The 24,826-nt window shown below is 34.8% G+C and overlaps 1 protein-coding gene across 1 annotated transcript in view; it reads right to left on the bottom strand.

Annotated features, from left to right (window-relative positions):
- The window catches only part of LOC148953711 (unconventional myosin-XV-like), a 548,203-nt gene that overhangs the window by 12,729 nt on the left and 510,648 nt on the right, over nucleotides 1-24,826 (bottom strand). The window contains exons 46-50 of the mRNA XM_089108456.1: nucleotides 8,646-8,819; nucleotides 7,338-7,551; nucleotides 5,231-5,412; nucleotides 2,385-2,546; nucleotides 245-400 (exon numbers count right to left, since the gene is read on the bottom strand). Coding sequence (XP_088964582.1) covers nucleotides 245-400; nucleotides 2,385-2,546; nucleotides 5,231-5,412; nucleotides 7,338-7,551; nucleotides 8,646-8,819 — 888 coding nt within the window. The remainder of the gene's footprint in view (nucleotides 1-244; nucleotides 401-2,384; nucleotides 2,547-5,230; nucleotides 5,413-7,337; nucleotides 7,552-8,645; nucleotides 8,820-24,826) is intronic.

Genomic DNA, 24,826 nt, shown 5'->3' with positions numbered 1-24,826 from the left:
TAGACCTTCTATTTGCATCACCACAGAAAGTTTAGATCATAGAAAAGAAAGTAAACAGATTATAGACCCGTGATCCCCAACATGGGGCGCAGGATTCACCGATGGGACATAAAAGTATTTTTCAGGTGTCATGGGCAGGACGTGCACCCTTTGACTGACTATACTTTAGAGCCTTTCAGTATTTTCGCAGTACTTTCGGAACTATTCTACATTAAATATTTTATTTTTGTAGTCATTTACTTACCACAGTATCTTGAGACAGAGCTTCTCCTGGCATAACAAGAAGAAGGCCTTCCAAATAATCGGGTGCTATTTGATTAAATGCAACTTCCACATACAATGGACTATCCAGTCGCAATGAATGATGCCAGACAGAACGACAGAATATCAAATAGAAAATCTGAAAGTTATGATAAAGGTTAGGACGGCGCCAAGTACAGGGGGAAGATCAAGAGTTGGAACACTAATAGGGGGAGGGTAATTTTTTCGGCGGGGGGGGGGTATACAAAACCTTCAAAAACGCATATAAAATTTTGTTTATTTGCATATTGAATACGTTTTTATGAGTCGTGCAAAAAAATCAAGGGGGAGGGTTCAAACCCAGTAGCCCCTCACCCCTGGATACTACTTTGATACTAACTGAGAGAGAAGGACATTTGGAACATATTAATTCCATGTTTTTATATTTCAAAATGATTTTTATAAATTTTTCATGGGAAACTTGAGTAGAAAAAAAAATTAAGAGCCATTTGAATCCTAACTAATAATTAAATACGTATCTACTTTCCGTACACCTGTCTTCATTGTTTCAGCTATGAGGAATTTAGAACAACCCCAAAAGTAATCAAATTCACGCTTAACACCAGTAATTTTGTATTATCCAACTAAATGAGCAGATAACAAAATTTAGCCATTTTTGACTAGTCATTTTTCATTGTTGTGTTACATAGTAAGAAGGAAATTGAGTTTTTCAAAATGAAATTCTATTTGACGCTAATTTGTTTTTGTTGCTATTTTTAGCTAGCAAAAAGCAAACTTCGCCAGCTTTTAGCTGTCTCCTTACACCTCCTTTATTTACACCTCCTCCTTAAACCTCCATGGCTCTTCAGCCATTATGAAGGTGACTTGCTTCACCCAGGCAATCCTCGACCCTTTGACCCGCGCAAACTTATTTTGACACCAAAATATTTGTTTTTAATTTCAATTTTTCTGTGGCTATAAAGCTTCAGATTTTTGTAGCCTATGTCCATCCTCATAGTTTCATAGTTATTTTGGGCAGACTCTAGCGGTTCTATCTTGATAATAGTCACTTATAATTGGGTACAAAGGAAAGAGTGAACACACGCACACAGACACACGTTTGATTGTGAATGAGATAACTGCGAATGAGACCACCTCCCCCTCCCGAAATGTTTGTCTGAATCGTAAAAACGTAACGAAAATGAATATAAACAAATTTAGCATGTGTTTTAAAGTTTTTTGTGTTTTAAAGTTTAAAAATAAAGGTTTTGGTAAAAAAAAAAAAAATAGATACCACAATTTGAAAATAAAAATAGAGCTCAAGCTGTATACAAAAAACCAAAAGAAATTTAATAATTATTTTATCTAATCACGTTTTATTGTGTTGATACAAAAGATGACGTTAGCGAGGCATTGAGGCATTGATACGGCATAATTTCTGTTCGTTTTAACTTTTAGTGTCGCTCCTCACTTTCAGTTAAAAAAAACTTTTTTTTTATTTAATTTGTATTAAGAACCAGTCGTTGATTATAAATAAATACAAAAAATAATAGCCTACAAATCCTAAAAATAAGCTAACTTTTATATAGGGCCTAGGGCTATATTTCGCAACTTTACGGGGGACCAGAACACAATTCTGATATCAAACACTATTTTTAGATGATTAGTTGGGAAATCGAATGGTGCGTTCTTCTTATTCTTCTTTCACAAATTTACTTCTTTTGTAGGGACGCTAAATATAATACTCTAATTAAAAAGAGTAACAAACAGCTCCAGGGAGCGGACCCAGTGGTAAAAGGCACGCACCCCCCCCCTCCAGAAAAAATTCATAAGTTACGCTAAATATAGGGTCATATGGGCGAAACATACCAAAAGATGAACCTAAGTTTCGGTGGTACCCCCCCCCCCACCCCAAACATAAATTCTGTCTACCCATGGACGGATCTATACATCATTCTAAATGTATTCAATAACGAGTGCTAGTTTTGAAGCTGAGCGTCGACAAAAGATAGCGCAGAAATTGTTTTTTTTATATATCTTTTTGAATGTTTTCACATACCGTCTTTCGGATTATAATAGCCAATGTGATTTTATATTAGGCGGTTTCTTTTATAATCACCCTGAATAATCAAAACTAAAAATACCTGTTCGTTTTTGTGAAGTTCTGTCGTAACATCTAGAATATATTCTTCTCTAGCCAAGGGCATGGTAAATGTATCCCCTTCAACGATGCAATATAGTGAAAATTCTTCCATTTCTTCTTGAGAATGAACATTCAACTCTATGCATATTTCTTCTATGATATCCTAAAAATATGAACAGGAAAACTTGTTAAATTATTATTAAGCATCGTACTGAAGACAAAAAAATGACACTAAGCAAAAAGCTTTTTTAGCATTATAATCAATGAATAAAATGAACTCTAATATTTTGGGTAGGTCAAATGTAAAAAAAATTATATATCATGAGAAGTTAGCCCATTGACATGAGAATATTTTCATAAGAAGTAAGATTCCCACGACCGTAAGGTTACAGCAATAATTGACCTCCATGTCGAACGATCTTGAGCCAGAGACCACAGCTTGCTGAGGGACGTTCGTAGAGCTCTTGTCTCGTCTTCAAGCAAAGTGCCAATAGGGATCCGTTGTCTATTACTCCTCCGGGGTCCTAGAGGAGTTCTGCACTTAACATCATAGGATATTTGACCTTGTCTCATTTGAGTCATGTAACCCCAGTATCACCTCCTTCAAAGTCAGACTTGATTGGTTACTTGAGGTTGTTTGGTGAGAAACCTGATCTGGGCGTTAGGTACCCTAACAGATCGCAGGTATTCTTCACAGGTATAACTATTATTAATATATAAACAATAGCAATAAAATTACAGTTATGAAGAGAATGATAATAGTAGAAATAGTTTTAAATAAATAAGGTGTTATTTTATCAGTCGTCAGGTCTCTACTTTATCAAAAATTAGAAAAAATCCCGTTTCAGTAATAAATTCAATAAAACTAAAACATAAAGCTCGTACTACGTTATCATGTTGATATACCATCTTTGCTATTACTATCATTTGGTTTTAAACAGACATCACATGGAACACTAACTATACGGCAATTAGTTCATTGTTTATCGAAGATTTAAGGTTCCTAGGAGTGAGAGGCAAAGCTTCAGAGAGCAATTAAAGTTTACAAAAAATGTAAAAAAGGAGGTAAACTTAAGGAACAAAATAAAGAAACAATTAATAATCTACAAAGAGCAAGGAAAAAATACACACTAGAAATCCAGTTTCTGATAAGATGATACGTATTGATATAATGGTAAATATAATGATAGGAAATGATATAATCAAATAGGTAATGAAAAAGTGGTAGCTCTTGAAGAACGATTGACCTGACCTATTGAAAAGGTTAACAGCTCATCATTCGTCAAATTCTTGAAGAACAAGTAGAGAAATTTGGCTCAAGAAATATAGTCAAATAAAATTTTCCAACCGCGACAATTTTTTTATACTATTTAAATCTTTATGTTATTTTTAAGAATATTTTTTAACGAATGTTTAAGGAATATTCTAAAGATCTTAATTATATTGAATATTAAGAATTAAGAATACAAGAGCAATTTTTTTCTTCTACCAGCCTTAAAGCGTTTTAATTAATATTCCTGTGTTTCTAGCTTTTCTTCCTAAGACATATTTGCTACTTTACAAACTATTTTCCTCAGAATATTCCATCCATCTTTTACATTGTCGAATTTTAGACTCTAATTTCATATCCAAGTGTTCCTGGAAAATTCTTCTCAAACCCTCATCCTGGAGTCTATCAATTCCATGCCAATCCAGAAGACAGTTACCCTCCTAAATGCAAGCTTTAGAGTAGCTACTAGATGGTGGTCTTTACTTTTAGCATCACTAACATCATTCCTGTATACATCAGTCTCTTGTATTAATCCTGCCAGTATTCAATTTATAATAAAATAATCAATAAGGTTGGCCTTCTTACTATCCTGTGAGTACCTTTTACTGTCGATGCCAAAGGCGGTATGTTACGCAACATATTATCTCTCTACTTTATAATATTCTCAGTTTTATGTACGGGTGTCGGTTTTATCATAGAGAAGGGGGTGGGGGAAGTATGTATTGAACCATAGAAATCGATAAAAAAACCTGATTTCAATTAAATTTTCGAATGTGAAAGAATTATTATTTTCCATTAGTTAAGAATTGAAAAAGAGATTTAAAACTTTTGAAAACAGCTGGAGATCGACGTAAAAAGTCCACCATTGGAAAAACCGTGATCGAAAATCCCTGACTGAAGATTTTGAGCCCCCATGTTTTCATAACAAGAAAAACTGCTTTTCCCAGCAGTGATGTGTTCACTTTTTTCTTCTTTTTTTTTCATTGAAAGAGTTAGGAAATGGAGCATCTTACAATTTTTTTGTCCATATCTGTCATGCCTAAATAAAAAAAATCTACATCCTGCAAACAAGTGCTTTTAACAAAGAAAGTAAAAAAAGGTTTTTTCAGTTGTTCACTCTCATGTTCAATTAGATCGTTTAACATAAGGCTTTTAGATTGAACACCAATTCCGATTAAAGACTTAATCGACTTAAACGATTTGACATAGTACCAATTAAACAAATCGATTTTGCCGAAGGCTGTGCTTTTTGGTCATGAATCTAAAGCTAAAAGAGAAGCAGGTTGTCCTTTGAGCTCACAAAGAGGGAATTAAAGGAAAATAGAACTTCGTGGGAGGGGAGTAGGGAGTGAAACTTTGAATAGATTCTAGGGTGGAAGAGGAGCATGCACTGCTGTGTAGGCCTCTGGTGGCTTGGTGCTCCCTTGGTGCACCCTTTGTGGCGCCAGGGGATTCATCTCTGCTCAGTAGTAAGGGACCCTGATTTTAATCTCAGCAGCAACAATCTGCCGCAGGGCCCGGAATTTGAAGCGTCTTCATAATATTCCAAACAAGAGGAACAAGAAACTTAAACAAACCTGTACAACAGTTGTTGACTTGGTATTGATGATTCTTTCTGTCCCCCCAGGAAGCTGGTAAATTTGTCTTTTGGCATTCCGGCCGGCAGTGAGGGCCGTAATTTCTTCGATGGAGGGTACATTCTTCCTACCTCCGTATCGAATTGTCTTTCTAAGGTTTTGCAGACAGACTAAAGCAGTACCTAGTAAAAAAATACATAGAATTAAGAACATATTTATTTTAGAATATATTAATATCTATTGATTATATAAAAACATACAACATAACTTACGACCAAACAACACAACTTTTGATTTTGCGGTCTGAAACCCTTTTGCGACCTCTGACAGAACATATGAAATGATTAAATAATTCAATCATCAACTTAAGTAATAGAAAATAGACAATTAAGTAAAAAAGTTAAAATAAATACCAACCCTTATGGTAATTAACTAGAATATAATGAAACCTGATTTACGACAAAAAAGATGGTTTCTTACAATTCGCAATTTTCTTAAGGTATACTTCAATGCCTTCTCTTCTTCCCTTACTTTCCTCTTTCTCTCGTATGATTCCTCACTAAGAGATTTCTTATACGCACAATTTTTTTCTTCTACCAGCCTTAAAGCGTTTTAATTAATATTCCTGTGTTTCTAGCTTTTCTTCCTAAGACATATTTGCTACTTTACAAACTATTTTCCTCAGAATATTCCATCCATCTTTTACATTGTCGAATTTTAGACTCTAATTTCATATCCAAGTGTTCCTGGAAAATTCTTCTCAAACCCTCATCCTGGAGTCTATCAATTCCATGCCAATCCAGAAGACAGTTACCCTCCTAAATGCAAGCTTTAGAGTAGCTACTAGATGGTGATCTTTACTTTTAGCATCACTAACATCATTCCTGTATACATCTGTCTCTTGTATTAATCCTGCCAGTATTCAATTTATAATAAAATAATCAATAAGGTTGGCCTTCTTACTATACTGTGAGTACCTTTTACTGAGTACCGCATTGATTATAGCAAAATTGTTATTCCTACAAAATTATAGCAATCTATTACCGTTGCTATCATCCCTTCTGCACCACATTTATCTAAGCGATGATATCCTTTATCCCTATTTATAGCAATGTAGAGATTTAAGTGCTTTAATAAAAATAAGACAATTCTACTCTTCTGAACAAACTGTTTATTTAGGTAAACTATATAAAGTATAATGATAGAACTATGCTAAATATGCCACATGGTAAGCCCCTTTTCATAAACATCATGGTAAAAACATGGTAAACACTTAGCAGTTTCAAGGCCCAAAGAATTACCAGAGGGTACACCGTATACCCTTGTTGGTAAATGTTTTTACCATAATTACGTATATTAAAGTTCTATTTAGAGCTCTAGTCTGCTTGATAATGCCCCAAAAAATACATTATGATAAGAAGAAACCACAGTAAAAATTACCAGAGGGCACACCGTATACCCTTGTTGGTAAATGTTTTTACCATAATTACGAATAGTAAAAGTTCTATGTAGAGCTCTAGTCTGCTTGACAATGCCCCCCCCCCCAAAAAAAAAAAATATGATAAGAAGAAATTACAGTATAAATTACAACAAAACTACATGAGATTACATAATGCAACATAAAGTCTTAAGTTACGAAAGTGTGAAAAGCCCCTTTGAGAAAATTAGGTAAGGTCAACTTGCCAAAGAGACAAACTGTCTTGACTTGACTTTTTTAGGCTAACACGGCTTTTCTGGTTAGGCTAGTCTAAGCTACGGTAGCTTATCAACGAGAAAAAAGGTTTTTACTCCGTAAAAAAAAAGAAAAAAAAAGAAAAAAGCGAATTGGTTCCAAAAGAGCAAGCAAAATCTAACCTAAAAAAAATTGAATTTATCATTTTGACCAAAAACCTAAAGGTTAAGCTGGTCTCCCTTAAATTGGATATTCTTTTTTCTATGTCTTCTTTGTAAATATATCAGGCAATGTTTATGGGAAAAACCTTTTTCACAGTAGACCTCCCCCCCTCAAAACGGAATCTTTAGTTACAGCTCTACTAAATTAAAGAGTTTCGACCCCCCCCCTAAACTCAAATTCAGCTAATAAACTCTTATTCTATGTCAAACTTACCATGGTAAGCCCTTCTTTTATCATAGGCAGCACTTTCCAAATACTTTAAAAGGTAAGGCTGTAGAGTATGCGAGCAGTCAAAATAAGCAGCAACAATGCATAAGAGTCGCCATCCCCTTTGACATGAGTCTTGTCTGGCTGATCGATTGCTTGTCGTCTGTTTCATAAGTTGAGAGTAGACTTCATCACGCAAAGGTGAGTGTTTGTGGCAGTTCTGAGGAATAAATATAAGATACATTCAGTGAGCTTTAAGAAAGACTCGCCGAGATTATTCAAATTAATAACATTTCGCATTACAAGTTGAGAGGCAAGAGGGAGGGAGGGCGAAAAAAGAAAGGAGGAAAGAGAGAACAATAGATAGATGAATATATACAAGGCCATATCCAGGATTTTGTTCGGGGGGGGGGGGTACAAAAAAAATCTTTAAAAACCGCATCAAAATTTGCTAAAATCCATTTATGTTACTTTTTTATGAGTCGCTTTTCCATGGTGGGGATGAGGGTTCAAACTTGGTATCCCAGCCCCTGGGTAGGGTCTTGAATACATAGATAGAGAGAAAAAAGAGAAAAAGGGAAAAGGAGAGAATGACTGAGAGAGAGAGGGTAAGAGACTAAAAAGATAGAGAGAGAAAGGAAAGAGAGAGAGAGAGAGAAAGAAAGAAAGAAAGAAAGAGAGACATAGAGAGAGAGAGAAAGAGAGAGAGAGAGAGAGAGAGAGAGAGAGAGAGAGAGAGAGCACTAGTAATCGTCATAATCGTACTGATATAATCGCTATATCTTACTAATCGTCAGATATTGAGTTTAAAATCGTAAGAATTCCAGCATTAGGTCACTTACTTGACCAATATTAGGTGTTGGGAAGGGGGAAGATTTGCCCCCTCCTGAACGAAACTATTGCTAGTGATAAGTTAGTTTGTTTTTCCAAAATGGAAACAAAGCACATTAACTTCATAATTTTCCGACTTTTTTGGGAGGGTATTTTTAAATTCAATCTAAAGAAGGTTTCGCTTATTCTTTTTCCCTATTTTATGAACAAAAGTTCCTGAGTATAACGACTGAGTATATTTGCAGTTGAAATTTGCAGTTGAAATGCAGTTGAAATGCAGTTGCAGTTGAAATTATAGACTTTCAGTTGAAATTTGTCCCTTAGCATGAGCATATAAGGAATTATTGATTGATAGGGGAGGGTAGGTACCCTGCCTTTTTATAAATGGATTTACATAACACTGTTGATCCCGCTTCTTAAAATTTCTCAACAAAATAGAATTGATTCAACTTAAAATACCAGAGGCCAAAAAAGCAACATTACCATAAGGAGTGTGTAGACACAGTCAACTTCTGACTGTTGTTTTCCCATGGGCAGGTCGCCCATATATTTCATAATAGCGAGGAAACACTCAATGGCAAGCTTATTCAGCTCTGTAGATTCTAAGCGCAGTAAACTGGCTGCTATAGGAACCTTTGAAAACTTGACCATGTCAACCTGAAAGTAAAAGTTAATAAGAATAAAAAATAAATGCAATCAAATCGAGGAATATTAATTAACAAGTTAAGCAATTAATTAAGCTTTATAAATCAATAATAAGCTTACATTAGTAAAATAAAAATAAATTAATCAACAAGAATCGAAAATTAGCTTAAACAGCGTGTACATTCATCACGACGCAGAGGAATAGGGCTGCGGCCTTACGGCCAATGTTTTTTTTATATCGTTTTTATGATTTGTCCTATAGTCTAATAAATATACGTAACTTACGAATTAACTTACTTAAAAAACTTCTATATTCATATATTTTTAATACGTATATCAGGGGGTTCGCCCCTAGTCAATGCTTTGCTTTTTAAGCTAAAGTTCAAATTTTTTTCCATTCTATAAAAATGACCCCTTAATCACAAAGGCCGTTAATTATAGTAAATAACTCTTATGAAATTAGTAAAAAAATCTTTGGCTTATAGAGCGAGTTATTGACTATGGGGCGAACCCAATCATATATTTAGTACTTTATGTTCTTTTCAAGTTTCGATGTTGGTGCTAACATTCAGTTCAAAATCTTGTTTTTTTTATCTTGAATTTTTGATCTTTTTTTTTAAATAGTGATTGGAAATCCGGCGCCCCCTTCATAGCAATTTCCCTTCCCCCATGAAAACTTCATTCGTGGAAAGATCCTCCCACATAACCCCCGACCCAACCACCCCTCCACTACCATAAAAAATCCCTCCTGAAAACGTCTGTATACTTCCCAATAACCAATACTATATGTTAACATTGGGTAAAGTTCACAAATTTCAGCCCTCTCCCCAGGGACTTTGGGGGATTAAGTCATCCTAAAGGACATAGTTATCATATTTTCGACCATGCTGAACAAAATGGATATCTCAAAATTTTGATCGGGTGACTTTGGGAAATAATGAGCGTAGGACGGGGCCTAGTTGCCCTCCGTTTTTTTTTGGTCACTTAAAAAGGGCACTGGAACTTTTAATTTCCGTCGATACGATCACCCCTGAAAAAAAAAACAAAAAAAAAAAAAAAAAAAAAAAAAAACAATATAAACACGCATCTGCGATCTTTCTTCTGGCAAAAATATGTAAGATTCCAGATTTTTGTAGATAGGAGCCTGTAATCTCTACAGTAGGGTTCGCTGATACGCTGAATATGATGGTGTAATTTTAATTAAGGTTCTATAACTTTCATGGGGTTTTTCCCCTATTTTTTGAAAATCAGTAACTTTTGATGGGTAGGACTAAACTTAATAAAACTTATATATTTGAAATCACCATTAAAATCTGATTCTTTTGATGTATCTACTGGTATCCAAAACCCGTTTTCTAGAGTTTTGGTTACCATTGAGCCAGTTCGCTCTTTACTTACAGTTCGTTACCACGAACTGTTTGATTAATGCAGGGTAAAGAGTATTGATAACTTAAAAGAGTGAAAACTGTCACTACTATCGATTAAAAATGTCAGGAACAACCAACTAACCGTTGGTGTGTCTTGGCATTTTTTTTCAAACTTGCTTAATTGTGTTTTTTTTTGCAGAAACTGAGATTAGGCACTTATTACTGCAATAATTTTGCTGATTCTACTATTTTTGCCCTATTATTTCGCTGACGAATAAACAAATAAGAGTATAGAAAATATCAAATATAATGCTCCGGCATTATATTTGAAATATAATGCCCGTTTTTCTATATTTTCATTTGTTTTGTTTGTAAACGAAAAGCCAATATAGTCTAAGAAATTAATTAGAACACTAACAAAGTGCGTAGAGACACAAACGGTAGATGGCGTTGGTTTTTTTGCCAACATTAGCGACAGTTTCCACTCTTATAATTACCCTTCCTCTTTGATGTCTCCTCTCGTCTTGCAGGTAACCCAACTGTACCGTGTTTCTGAGATTATTCCTGGAGCGAATTAACGAAATTTAGCTAAATTTATTTTTAATTAATAAAATTAAAAAAACTGGTTTTATATTTTTCTTTGTTATTATGTCTTTATTGATCGCGGTTGCGGCGAAGATTCAACCTAGTAAGAAACGAACTTCAACCCATTGTAATAAAATGTAAAACTGCGAAGAAGATGCAGTAGCGTTCTTTTTTTTTCTTTTTTTTTTAATAGGCATAAAATAGCAAGCAACTAGTATAGAAGATATTGTTATTAGGCAACTCCTTTAATGTAATTTAGCCTAATTTAGATTTAATTTATTCTAACATAGATGGTGGTGCCTGAGCTAGTCATTTGTACAAACTTACACCTCCCATTCACTTTTAAAATACAAAGAAAAAAGAGGGAAAAACCCACAAAAAAAGCAATTTAAAACTAGGCACGGGACATTAGAAAATCCTTTATAAGGTACATTAATCGCAAATGCGAAATCTATCGGATTTTGAAACAAGTGTGTGTCAGTGGCGGATCCAGGGAGGGCGAGGGGGGCACTCCCCCTAGCGTAGTCTAAAGTAGTGAAATTTAATTAATTAACTCAATTTTGTGTTATTTAAACTTGCTCATAACGCAAGTTTATCGGATCAGCCTGTTTTGCCCCCCCCCCTAAATTTTTTTTTCGGATCAACCTATTTTGCCCCCCCCCCTAAGAAAATATTGGATCCACCCTTGGTGTATATTTACAAGTACCTTTGTGACTTAACGGAAGGAGGGGATGAACCTTCAAAACCTCCACAAAGAAGTAATTGAGAAGGAAAATATAAATTCTTCTTTGACTTGTAGAGTAGAAATGTGAAACTTGAACACCTTCTAAAACTGGATGTGTGCATGACATCTGTAATGACATGGCAACATTGAAGAGAGCGGATTTGGCATCTGAACAACAAAGAAAAATGAGAATTCAATATTTGAGAGTAAAAATGGTGGGTTTACCTTAAAAGTAGGTGAAGCTTTTGAAAAAAAATGTCATTCAATAATTTATTATTATTTTTTATTATTGTGTACAGCCACGACTGACCTATGAGAGCTTCAGTCCTACTGCAGGATCAGGGATATCGCCTGGATTTGTCTCGGAGGGAGGGGGAGCATTATATATATATATATATATATATATATATATATATATATATATATATATATATATATATATATATATATATATATATATATATATATATATATATATATATATATATATATATATATATATATATATATATATATATATATATATATATATATATATATATATAACTTCTTGTTGAAATTGTCAAATTAAATCCCCCCCCCTACAAAAAAATTCTGGTTATTTACCTGATTAGCCAATTGTACAAAGACTGTAATGATTATTGTCTTGAGCAATAAGTGAGCATATCCCAATTAATAACTGAGATGATTAGAATAACTAGCTAATAACTGGTGATAATATGAAGATTTAGGTCAGACTGTTTTTACTATAAGACATGCACTCCCTTTCTTTTTTTACCTTTTCTGGAAATGGGAGGAGGGGAACGGTACCAAGACGGCTCAGAAATGATATCCCAAGGTAAAAAAAATGTGTCTAAGTTTTCCATAAGCTGCAGCGTCAGGTGGCAGTCGGAGCTCCGAAGCACATCTTATTAAGGGAGATTACATTGGTCCCTAGCTTTGTTTACCCCTCTCCCTTTTTCATTAAAAAAACAAAAAAAAAAACAAGATTAATCCCCTAAATTTTGAAAATACTTCTTTTTTGTATCTTTCTTTCAAAAACAAACAAAAAAACATTCCGCACCTACCCTATATTCTCGTGGATTTGCAACCCAGGCAGCATCAATAGTTAAGGAAATTATTTGGCAACACCATGCTGTTTTAAATCGTTAGTCATTACTTCCAGTCAAGAAGATTAGATAATGTCCATTCCGATATATCTTTAAAAATAACTGGACAAGACATAATTCAAAAATTACTTGACAATGAAACTAAATTAACTTTCAATTTCATTGGGTATATTATTTAGAGCTACGTTAAGGGGCTAAAAGGTCTGGAGCAAATTTGACAACATGTCGAGATAAACGTATTATAATTTGGATAGAACATACTCCATTTTAGGGGGAGAAGGAGCGGAGACAATTTCTGATGGGGATAATGACAAAAACTCATCTTTTACAGAATATTCAAGAAACATTTCCCAGTTTAATACAAGTTTTTTTCATTCTTAAAAGATTGTCCTCTCAAGAAATCCAGGACCTGAAAATACAGGGGGGAGGGTACCTGAAAATCCCGGACATATGGCTATGAGCCCCTGTACCACCAGATACGTAAGACTCTAACGATTTACAGTATGGTTTTTATATTTTAAAAAAGGGGGTGTCCGATTTCCGCCACTTGGTTTCCATCTCTGGACCCTACATTTGCCACGCAATCCTGCCATCTTAGCACGTTTCCGTCATTATTAGTCCATTTCTGCCATGATTGGCACTCGCCAACTCGTGTACGTGATTCAAGAAGGTGGCCGCCCCCTCAATATTTTGTTGTGCCATCAAGAAATGCTGACAATGAAAGAATATGTACTGAATCGAAGCGCCTTCCATCCAAAGTCGTTCTATAGTCGAGCCGAAGCAACTTTTTTCTGTCTTAACTTCATCGTCATCAAAGTATAAGGTCAGTTTTACTTATTTTATTATTCAACTAAATGGAGTGATCCCATTTCATGAAATATATACCAAGTATATATATATATATATATATATATATATATATATATATATATATATATATATATATATATATATATATATATATATATATATATATATATATATATATATATATATATATATATATATATATATATATAGGGCCTATATGTATATATCATATACATGCATAATATATTCAGTGTGGCTAATACTAACGAAAGTATAGTATCACCCTAGAAGAAATTCAATTTTGAAACAACCAAAAGTGCTTTTGAGGCATGTATAGACCCAAGATGAGTCCAGGTTTTTTTTATGTCTTTGGTAGCCCACTTCCATATTTGAAATGCACCTTCAAAGAAAATCACCAGAGTTAGAAAATCAGCAAAAATAAGCAGAAAAATCAGAAAACACTCCAGTAAAACAAGCCGAGTCGCCACTCGACCTACACACTTCAAGAGTATATTTATCACGTTGTGCACTGAATTACGCTGTACTGTTGCCAAAAAACGGCCAAATTATGTCTAAGAAACACTACGAAAAATTTGAACCAAGCTATTTGTATTCAGTGACAGATCCAAGACTTTGGAGAGGTGGACTGGATAAATCCTCAGACACTAGGGTGGTTAGGACTGGAATTGTGAATGTTTAAAATATACAATTTCTATTAATTTAATTGTTATGACTTTATTACTGTTTTGACGATCAGATTTGTAGACATAAAAGTAAGAATAGTACTACGTGTCAATTTTACTTATAAAAAAGGACATGAGGAGTGAGATTCGGGAACCCCGAATCTCGCTTCGAATTTAAATTGTCTTCAATCTTTTTAATTTATCTTTATAGGCCTTTTAAGTTGTTTTAGTTTGTAAATCTCAGTCTTTCCCAAACTTTGGAGAAGTGTATGATAATTTTTTTTTATTAAATAAAAAAACACAAGTTTTTTTCAACTGAAAGTAGGGAGCAATATTAAAACCTAAAACTAACAGAAATTATTATGTATATGAGGGGTGTTGCCCTCTCCTCAAAACCTCGCTCTTCACGCTAAAGTTTTTTAGTACTTTTAAAAAAGCTGCTTATTGTTCTAATTAAATACCCATGTGTTTCAGGAATCGTTCTTAAGGAATTGTTACACAATTCAAACTTTGGCGTAAAGAGGGGGGGGGGGGCAATTAGGGGATATTTTCCACCTTTTTGGAAAATTCGGCAAATTTTCTCAAGCTCGTAGCCTTTGATGAGTAACACTAAACTTAATGAAACTTACATATTTGAAATCAGCATAATAGGCCGATTCTTTTGATATGTCTATTGATATCAAAATTCTGTTTTTTTAGAGCTTCATCTATGCCTTAAAGGAGACTAAAGACTGCTTAGTCCTAATACAGACTAAAAAGTCGAAAATGATAAATGTAAAAAAATTAAATTAAAAAAAAACGTGTTTACCAAAGTAAAAAATAATTTTTACTACAAAGTAGAAAATATTTTCTTTCTCGAGAATCTATGAATACAAGTGAAAACGAGGGAGGGGGCGATTGGACTGCACTTAATTTGATCTTTTTAACTCGTTTTCCTCAACTCATTAACGTTTGCCACCTATTTTCCACTTATTATCATAGATTATCGACAAAAATTTCTACATTTTAGTCCAGCTTTCTAAATATTTTGTATATATTCATTTGTAATTTCCATAACACCAAGTACCCCTCGTGAAACAATGAATGTATTTTAATAAAAATGAATAACATATTATGACATATAATGACGAATGACATAATAAAATTACGAATAACTATTATGTGGATCAATAATAAGATGAAATGGTGTGTACTGAGATGACAGATAGATAGCATAGTTTGGTTCTCTGGTTGTAATTTGAATCCGGAATAAAATGCCACGTTCAATCGACAGCTCCTTGCATGGTGCAGGTTACATTCCCTCCAAACTCCAGGGGAAAGCATACGCTCATCACCTCCATTCCTACCCCTGGGATACGCATACCATTTATAATTTCCGTAAGACCGAGAAACCCTTGTGGAAAAAATGGATGTATTTTAACAAAAATGAATAAAATATTATGGCACATAGTAACAAATTACAATTATGAATAATAATTATTTGAATCAATGAGAAGATGAAATGGTGTGTGTTGAGATGATAGATAGCCATAATTTGGTTTTCTGGTTTTAATCTTAATCCGGAATGAAATTCCACGTTCAATATTCCACGTTTCAGTTATGAATCAGCTATCAGTCAAGTAACATCGTTTGGCTAGTGCTCTTAACCTAGGTTGATGTGAGATAAAATGAATTGAAATAGCAAAGTGGGCGGAGTCTTGTTCTGTGAATGCGAACAAGTTCTTTTTATGTAAGGAGACTGCTAATTAATGATTACGCATAAACGGAAGCCAATTTATTAGCTGAGGGTTCCAATGCGAAGATTTGAGGAGTTCCTGTTGGGCAATATATGTGTTAGCCGTGCAATAACGGCTTAGCGAACTGCACGACGGTACTTATGTGGATAAATAAGAAGTACTTTTTCCGGTAGGAATATTCTAATTTTTTTATTTACTAGTTTGTGATGACGAGGAATAAGCGTAAACGTAAAACAGAGGACCAATTCGGATCGGTTTCGCATGACGAATCTGGGCATTCATCTTCAACGCAAAAGTCAATAAATCGTGTTTCGATTCAGTCATTAGCGGACGATTTCTCGAGAATTCTTGAAATCGTAACGGAGTCTCAAAGTACATTAAAATCAATTGACACGAGATTGGCTAATCTAGAAAATCGAGTAATTTCTGTGGAAAATGCTCAAGCTATCTTACAATCCAATGTTGCTCAAGTTGGAAAAAATTGCGATGCAGTAAATGAAGAAGTAATTTCACTAAAAACGCAAATGCATATTGTATCCACTGAGGCAAAATATCACCGTGAAATGACGTCTTCGTTGTCGGCAAGATTGATGTCAGTGGAATATTTATCTACAGAAAATAACATTATTGTGTGGAATACGGTTTGTGATGATGTAGCCACTGCTAAAAGTTTATTTCAAGAAATATGTACCAATGGTTTAGAATTAACAAAGGTTCCAGAATTTACAATTGTTACGAATAAAAAAGAGCAAAAGTTTTTCAAAGTGAATGTTAAATCACGCGAGGCGAAGCTTATGATCTTACGTAATGGGAAAAAACTTAAGAATAAGACTTTTGGTTCATATACAGCTATGAAAAATGTTTACGTCAGCGATGATGCTCCATTGTGTGTTCGTGAAGAGCGGAAGAGACTTTACGAGACTAAATCTAAATTGAGTAGAAAGAGTATTCCAGCTTGGGTATCTAATACTGTTCCTCTCTTCATTCAGATTGAGAGAGATTGTGTTGGAAAAGTGAAATATATGTATAATGAGCCAATACCCGAGCTACTTGATTGTTGATTCTAGCATTTCATTTGCTTGTTTTGAAGGTAAGAGTCATTTTTTTGCTATTATTAGATGAATTTTGTATTCGTGATTAGCGGCACTAGCACAAGTATGTGCCTGATGAAGAAAACCAATTATATTTTTCCTCGATTGCATTATCCTGTCTTTTTTAATTTGAGTGAGATTTTTCCCTTTTTGTTTTCTATGAGTTTTTTTTGTTATGTTGTATGGACAGTGGGTGGAGCGGCGGGGAGTTTTTTTTGTACGAAACGGTGGAACGTGTTCTACTGTCCTGTAAGGAGGGTTCCTTGTTTTTATTCTTATTGTTTATGATGAAATGGCAGGGTGGTTTTCGTCGCTATTTATGTTATGTTGTATCTTTTTATTTTGTATTTTATTTATGATAAATTTTATTTTTAATTTATTTTCTCTTTTTTTCAGTTTTCTTTCTTTTGTTATTGATTGCGGCCCTCCTGGATACTGAAGATCACTTGTGGTTGTTGTAAGTAGAGTTAATTTTTCTATGAGTTTCCTCGTTTGCCTCCTAAGCTTGTGTCTTGAAAAAATGAGTTGGATTATGACAATAATAGATTAAAAAAACTTGAGAGAAATTCGTTGAGTTGGGATGTTCTGGGGAATGGGGTCTTAAATCTGGATTATGATCAAGGAACGATGGAGGATTTTCCAGTGGTTAAATATAAATTTACAGTTGATATTGGAAATAAATCTACTATGGGTCAGCAAAGTTTGAGCATTTTCCATTTGAATTGTCAAGGTCTTTCTAGTTCATTTAATTTTTTAACCGAACTATGTAAGTTTTCTGAGTTGGATGTGCTTGCATTGAATGAAACGTGACTTCGTAATCATACAATGAGTCTACTTGAAATTGAAAGTTATGACTGTGTGACGCAGAATAGGGAATCACGATTACATGGTGGATTGGCTTAAATATTGCAGGAAGAATATTGCAATGAAAATACGGAATGATCTACTTGTGAATAAAGAGAGGGTTTTTGAATCAATGGTGGTTGAACTTTGTAAGTCAGGAAAATTTTTCTTTGTGGTGGTTGTTTATCGACCTCCATCTGGAAATGTGCAGGAATTTAATGATTTGCTGGAGCGGCAAATGGATAAGTTGTCAGGTTTAAATCGCCCATGCTTTGTTTGTGGAGACTTTAATCTTGATCTATTTTGAGTAAATGTAAACCCGAGAGTTCGTGATATTTTAAATGTTATGTTGGGTTACGGTTTAAGACCGACAGTTAATATATGTAGTCGAGTGACTTTGCGCTCAGAATCACTTTTGGATAATATATTTGTTAATGTGAAGTATGATTTTGTTGATGTTATTTTGAATGATTTTTCTGATCATTTTGGTGTTCTTGTTGTTATTAGAGAGTTTGGTGTCCCTACAGCTATGAATATACCACCACAAATTTCTGCATTGAAAATGGATGCTGAGGCTCTTAACATATTCAGAAGAAAATTAAAGAACACCAACAATTTGACTTTTTAGAAAGTACTGATCTGCAAGTGAATGAAAAGTATTCATTGTGGCATTCAGAAATAACTAAATTACTAAAAGAAAGTTGTACAGTTATTAAAAAGCCGACGTTTCATGTTACCCCTAGAAAACCCTGGGTTACTAGAGGACTGATTAAGGCGATATTAAATCGAAAACTGCTATATAAATATTATGTATTCTCTCCTGAGGCGAAAGCGAGATACAAGAAATATAATTGTGAACTTAATAACTTATTACGAACAGCGACATTTAATTATTATAGAAATGAGTTTAAAATAAGCGCAGTTAATCCCAGGAAAATATGGAGAGTAATTCAGTCTGTTCTCAGCCCTCCAAAAGTTCAATTTTACCTGAAAATTTCAACACTGATGCTTCGACTGTACATAATATGTGTTACCATTTTTCTATTGTTGGTAAAAGGATAGCGAAGTCCACGAGAAAATTTTCTGAGGATGGAACATACCACCAATTTTTACCCGAGGAAAGTGATGTATCTGCATATCTGAAACCAGTAACTGCTAGTGAATTACGTACCACATTGTGGAACATGAGAAATAATGCTTCGGGTGCTGACTTCCTTTCATTGCGTGTACTTAAGTATGTTTTCTCGGAATCATGAGACCAGGTTTTTGTTTTATTTAATATGTGCCTAAAAGTTGGTGTTTTTCCCGATTTTATGAAGATTGCTAGAGTGGTTCCGCTTTTTAAGGGCGGAGAAAAAAATTTGCCGAATGATTTCAGGCCTATTTCATTGCTGCCAGTTTTATCGAGAGTTTTGAAATTTTTTTTTTTTAAATTGATTAGTGGCAGGATGGTTGATTTTCTTGAGAATAAAAAGTATTTTAGTAAAACTCAGTTTGGATTCCGTAAAGCAATGTCGACAGATCAAGCTCTTCTTTTTTTCACGACTTTTTTGAACGATGCTCTGGACCAAGGATGGAAAGTTCCATCTGTTTTTTTGGACATTATGAAAGCCTTTGATGCAGTGGACCATGGAATTCTTCTGGTGAAGCTGAGGACTTGTGGTTTTCGAGGTATGTTTTATCGTCTATTGGAATCTTTTCTCCAGGATAGAAAGCAGTTTGTTCGTGCTAGTGAAATTAAATCGCTAGTTAAAAGTGTTGAATTCGGTGTCCCTCAAGGGTCTGTTCTGGGGCCACTACTGTTTCTTATATATATTGATGACCTGCGAAATGCTATCAATGGACTGTCTTTTTATTTAAAATGTCGTGATACTGGAGCATCAAAATCTATTTTGCCTTATTTTGCTGATGACACGCATCTAACTGTTGCTACAAAAACGGGGCAAATACTTATACATAATCTTCAGGCTAGTATGTTTAACATTGAAAAATGGATGAGGGTTAACATATTTCAGCTAAACCTTACAAAATCTCATTTTGTAATGTACGGGAAAAGCAACAATTACTACCCTTAGGTTTACAAAATACAGTTCAGCGAAACTATTCTGCTTGGGAAGTTTCAGAAAAGCGTGAAGATGTGATTGTTGACGAGAGCCTTAACTTCAAAGAGCACGTTTAATGCGTTAGTGGCAAGGTTTCAAGAAATTTTGGGATGATGGAGAAACTCGAACACTTTTTCTAAAAGACATTATGAGATTGCTTTATTTTTCTTTTGTTCATCCATACCTCGTATATGGTTGTCTTGTATGGTCAAGTACGTTTTTAATTCACCTTTGTCCCCTTAGAAGTGTACAAAATAATGCTCTACGTGTTTTAACTGGAGACAATCATAATATGTCTGTTAGACATAGATAAAATCAAGTAAATATATTACCGATGGCTGGATTATTCCGTTTTTATAATGCTCTTTTTATGTTTAAATATACACACGCGTTATTACCTGAGTGTTTTAGGGAAATATTTACAAGTGGTGTTAATTTTCATCATTACTCGACTAGAACATCAACACTAGTTCGGCAACCTCAGGTTATTACAAAGCGATCCGTTTTTCCCGTAAGACATGTTGGCCCTCGGGTGTGGGAACCATTAACGCAGGCAATTTCAACCACTGATGAGCTAAAGGAATTTCGCAGTTAATTTAAAGGACAGTGTTTGTCTACATATGATTTTAAATCCTTGCTGGGTGAATTTTCTCTCAAGTGATTGTGACACTTTTTTTTTGGGAGGGCGACGAGGAGGTAGAATAGAATGAATGATTTTTAGTTTTGTGTCTTCGGTATCCAATTAGGTCGTGAAATTTTTAGAAATTAATTTGTTTCGTTTATTTTTATTTAATTATTTTCTTATTATGATTTTTTGCCCTTTTTTTTGGGGGGGGGGGGCTAAGGCTGGCTGGTAGCAATTGTGTATGCAGGGTTTTGTAAAGGGTGATGTATGCCCATACAAGTTTAATAAACTTCGGGTTTTGTTGTTAATGTGTTATATTTTTTTTAATAAAACCTTTTTCTCTCTCTCTCTCTCTCTCTCTCTAAAAAAAATAAAAAAATAGCCTGCTCCTTGCATGATGCAGACAACATCCTTACCAAACTCCGGGGGAACGCATACCCTGATCAAACTCCATTCCTACCCCTGGGTACGCATACCCAACTTTTGGACACAAAGTTCTATCTAATAAGGAGTGGATAAACACAATACCTGTTCTTTCCATGTCCAATCAGCGCCTGGTTCCTTATGCTTTTTTGACTTCTTTTTCTTGTCTAATTCATCTCCACTTCCAGCCCTTGAAAAAAAAAGTCTTAGAAAGTTATATAGGTGTCAGAAACATATTTTAAGCCTCTTTCTTTTCTTCCATTAGCTTTATTCTTCGATTTCGTAATAATTTAATATCTGTACTTTACCAGTAAGTTAGCAAAAATATGGTTACATATTGTATATACCCATATTGTAATGTATGTGTTACAAAAATAGTGGTACATATATGGGCCCGTAGAGAACCAAAGTACGAACAAAATTAGATACAGAGGAGAAGATCAAACAGTTCGTTTCCCCATCCAATGTTTCCCCAGTTTTTGCATAATTTACTTCTTGTTGCGTTTTTAGGATTAATTAAATTAAAAAAAATTTTTTTTTTTAACTGGAAGTAAGGAACGACGTTAAAACTTAAAACGAACAGAAATTAGTCTCTATGTGGCCGAGAAGAGTCCCTCCTTAGTATCACAATCAGGACGCTCGAGCTTGACTTTCACACAACTCTATTTTTTTTAACAAAGCTAAACTTGTGTGCAACAACCACAGTGTTGTAAATACGAAAGCATTCGTCACATACGGACTGATTTCTTATCGTTTTAGGATTTAACGTCGCTTCTTACTTTCAGTTAAAAAAACTTGTTTTTCATATTTAATTAATCCTAAAAACCCAACAAGAAATAATTATACAAAAACTGGGGAAATATTTGGAGTCTGCACGTGTAACGGTAACGTGTACACGTAACGGTATAATGTTGATTTTTGCTTGCGCAAATGCAACTTCACTTAAAAGGAAATATAGGTACTGTTGCGATTAATGGTACAGACGAAAGAAGTTAAGTTTGGTTAATGCTAATGCAATAAAATAAAAAAGGATGAACATATAATAGTTTGGAAACAGATTTGGGCTATATATTTGCACATTAGGGGGTTGGGAGTAAAGCATAGCATATATTAAATACGTAACCTAACCTAGGTACCTCCCCCCCTAAACCCCAAAAAACAACAGTTTAAATATTGTAAATTCAATGAGAAACCACACTCTTCGATCAATCTAGATAACAATTACCCGCTTTACGGGTCTCCATGACTGCATTCATTCGATAGTCTATAGCTCTGTGTACCATTAAGCGCAACTATACCGATATTCTCAGGTATAAAAGATGGCTCGAAACCGCTATAAGAGATACAAGAGACTATCTTTGGGCTAGAAGACTATCTCTGGCGTCAATATACAAAATAAAATTTTGGACTGTGCAAACAAAGACAATACAGAAATTACAGAAATGTGTGTTCCTTTGCAAGCCTGATAAATCTTCCAAAGTATTCATACAAAAACCTCACCACTCACCATACTTGCCAGCCATCTTCCATCAAACCTACAATCCCCATACACTTCCATTCGCAAATTGCTCAATTCTCCACATTCACACATTGCATGACCCACACTCTCATCCATATATCCACAGAGATGGCAAAATTAAGGGTAGGGCCATCCTACCTTTGCCTCCTCCCTGAATATTGCCCATTTGCCAAGTGGTAAACTATTCGCCATCAATTCAATAATATACTTTAACACCTCCTTTCCTAAATTTTATCTTACAAATACCCCTTCACCCCATGTCTCCCTTACCACCAAGTAGAGATGCAGGAAATCAGAAAGACTTCTTTCATATAAAAGCAACATTTGCTATTCTTACTCTTCGATTCATCGATAAGTAAAAAACCCTTATAGTCTTTGAATCTTAAGGGTCTAGTTTATAATATAGTCAAATTTTCCAAGACATCCACCTCTCCGCGGAGAAACAATTTATCTTCATTCCACAGACTTCTAAGTTCTAACCATCTTTGCCAAAAACCCGCATTGTTCATGGACTCCTCCTGAAGGTAACTCTATTTTCCTCCATTGCCTCGATTATCCTAAGATATGGTAATCTATGTTTTAATTAGTCACGAATCTAATGTATTGTTCGGCAGTTTCCTTTTGATTAACAAGGTACATAACCAGGGTAAATAAATATTTAAGTAAGTATGACGCGCACCACGCCTTCAAGGTCCAAACCGGCCGTGCTGATCTCCATTTCGTGGCCCTTCAGCCAGGAAGCGCAACGGGGGATTGGGGGCCAGCCATCCTGCGCTTTCGCACACCCTTCCTGCTTATCTTCTCCAGATTTCTCCAGGTACCCATTTAGAGCTGAGTCAACTCTGACTGAGCTTACACAGTCACATCATTGACCCCGTTCCAAACCAAATAACCGGCAAGGCCAGGAATCGAAAACGTGCCCCTCGGAAAAACATTTCTCAACCCAGCGTGCCAACCACTTAGCCGGGACGGCTCTCAGTGTTAATCAGTGGGGTAAAGGAATATTCTTTTTTGGCCATCCATATGGGGTCAAGTGAAAAGGATGTCTTCCCCAAATGGAAAAGGAAAAGTCATACGGAAGGTTTAAAAAAAGATGGAACTTCATGAGAGGGGATAAAGAGTGATTGAAAATATGTGGAAGAGGATGCTTGCGCAGCTCCGATGGCCTTCTGGTGGCTCTGTATTGCAGTGAACCGCTAGTAGTAGCAGTATAAATCAACAGAATTTCTTTTGTATAAAGAACAAACGTTAAGAACGTTAATAGAGGAGAAGGATTCTGGACCCAGAAACAATTTCTAACTTTTTTTTTCTTACCCTCGTTATTTAATTTTTTATTTATAGTTGTCTTTTTCTGTTGTCTGAACGAATTTGAATCTCCAACCGTGTCCTAAGAAACACCTCAATCAAGTTCTTCTTAAAAAAGAGGAAGTAACATGCATATGTGGGTGCAGGTACGTATGTGGATATTTTGATTTCGAATGTCTAACCGAAAAAAAAAGTAGCAGAAACTTAGAACACATACGAAACAAGATAAATGATAAGAAGATCCCAAAATCATAGAATATACAGATGCGGAGATACTGTGTCTCAATGTCCTCCTTTTAATTATATACCTCTTTAATGATTAATGGAAACCCCCAGCTTCTAAACACCACAGCTTCTAAAGACGAAACACCCCAGCTTCTAGAGACGCTTGTTAAACTATACGGTATTAGTTTAGCGTCATTTGGCCCCGCCTCTCTTTTCCCCTCTGTCATAAATTAGCGGCCAGAAATTTCGTGCATTTCGTATGTTCTCGCAGGATTTCCTGTTGTTAGTGCTCTATCAATCCTTGCTTGACGTTGAGCTCCTAGCACAAGATTAGAACCACCGAGAGGTTTGAACTCAGATACTTCATTGCGAAATTCCATGTATTTCAATATATGCTACGTTGCTTAATCTACAAATTTCGACGTAACATCTTAAATTAGAAATCATTTTCTCAGACCACACTCCCTTTCTATGACGAACGAAATGGGGAAGAGCGGACTTATCCCTATTTGAACATTTATTTGTTAATTTACAAAAAATATGGAACAATAGTACAATAGTTGTAAAGCCCCTTTAATAGGGAAAGGATTAGAGGGTTTAAGGCCTCGGCTTTGGAGGGATACTAAGATAAAATCTTTTGTAGTATTGTCATTTTTTTCTACTTTTACGTATAAATTTAGTTATATTACCAAACCTTGATAGAGACTGATAGGTATATTTGATCATCGATAGTCAAAGATCACACTTCATTGCTTCCGACAGAAATCTATCGATAAACTCAACTACATCAACCACCTACCGACACAGGCTAATATTTCTCATAAAAAAAAAAAAAAAAAAAAAGAAAAAAAAAAAAAAAAAACTGATTTAGA

The sequence above is a fragment of the Artemia sp. Qi Xiang Cuo genome, chromosome 3 (assembly GCF_049724085.1).
Source record: "Artemia sp. Qi Xiang Cuo chromosome 3, ASM4972408v1, whole genome shotgun sequence".
Classification (NCBI taxonomy): domain Eukaryota; kingdom Metazoa; phylum Arthropoda; class Branchiopoda; order Anostraca; family Artemiidae; genus Artemia; species Artemia sp. Qi Xiang Cuo.
The sequence above is the reverse complement of the archived record's forward strand: the minus strand, read 5'-3'. Positions and strand labels throughout refer to the sequence as shown.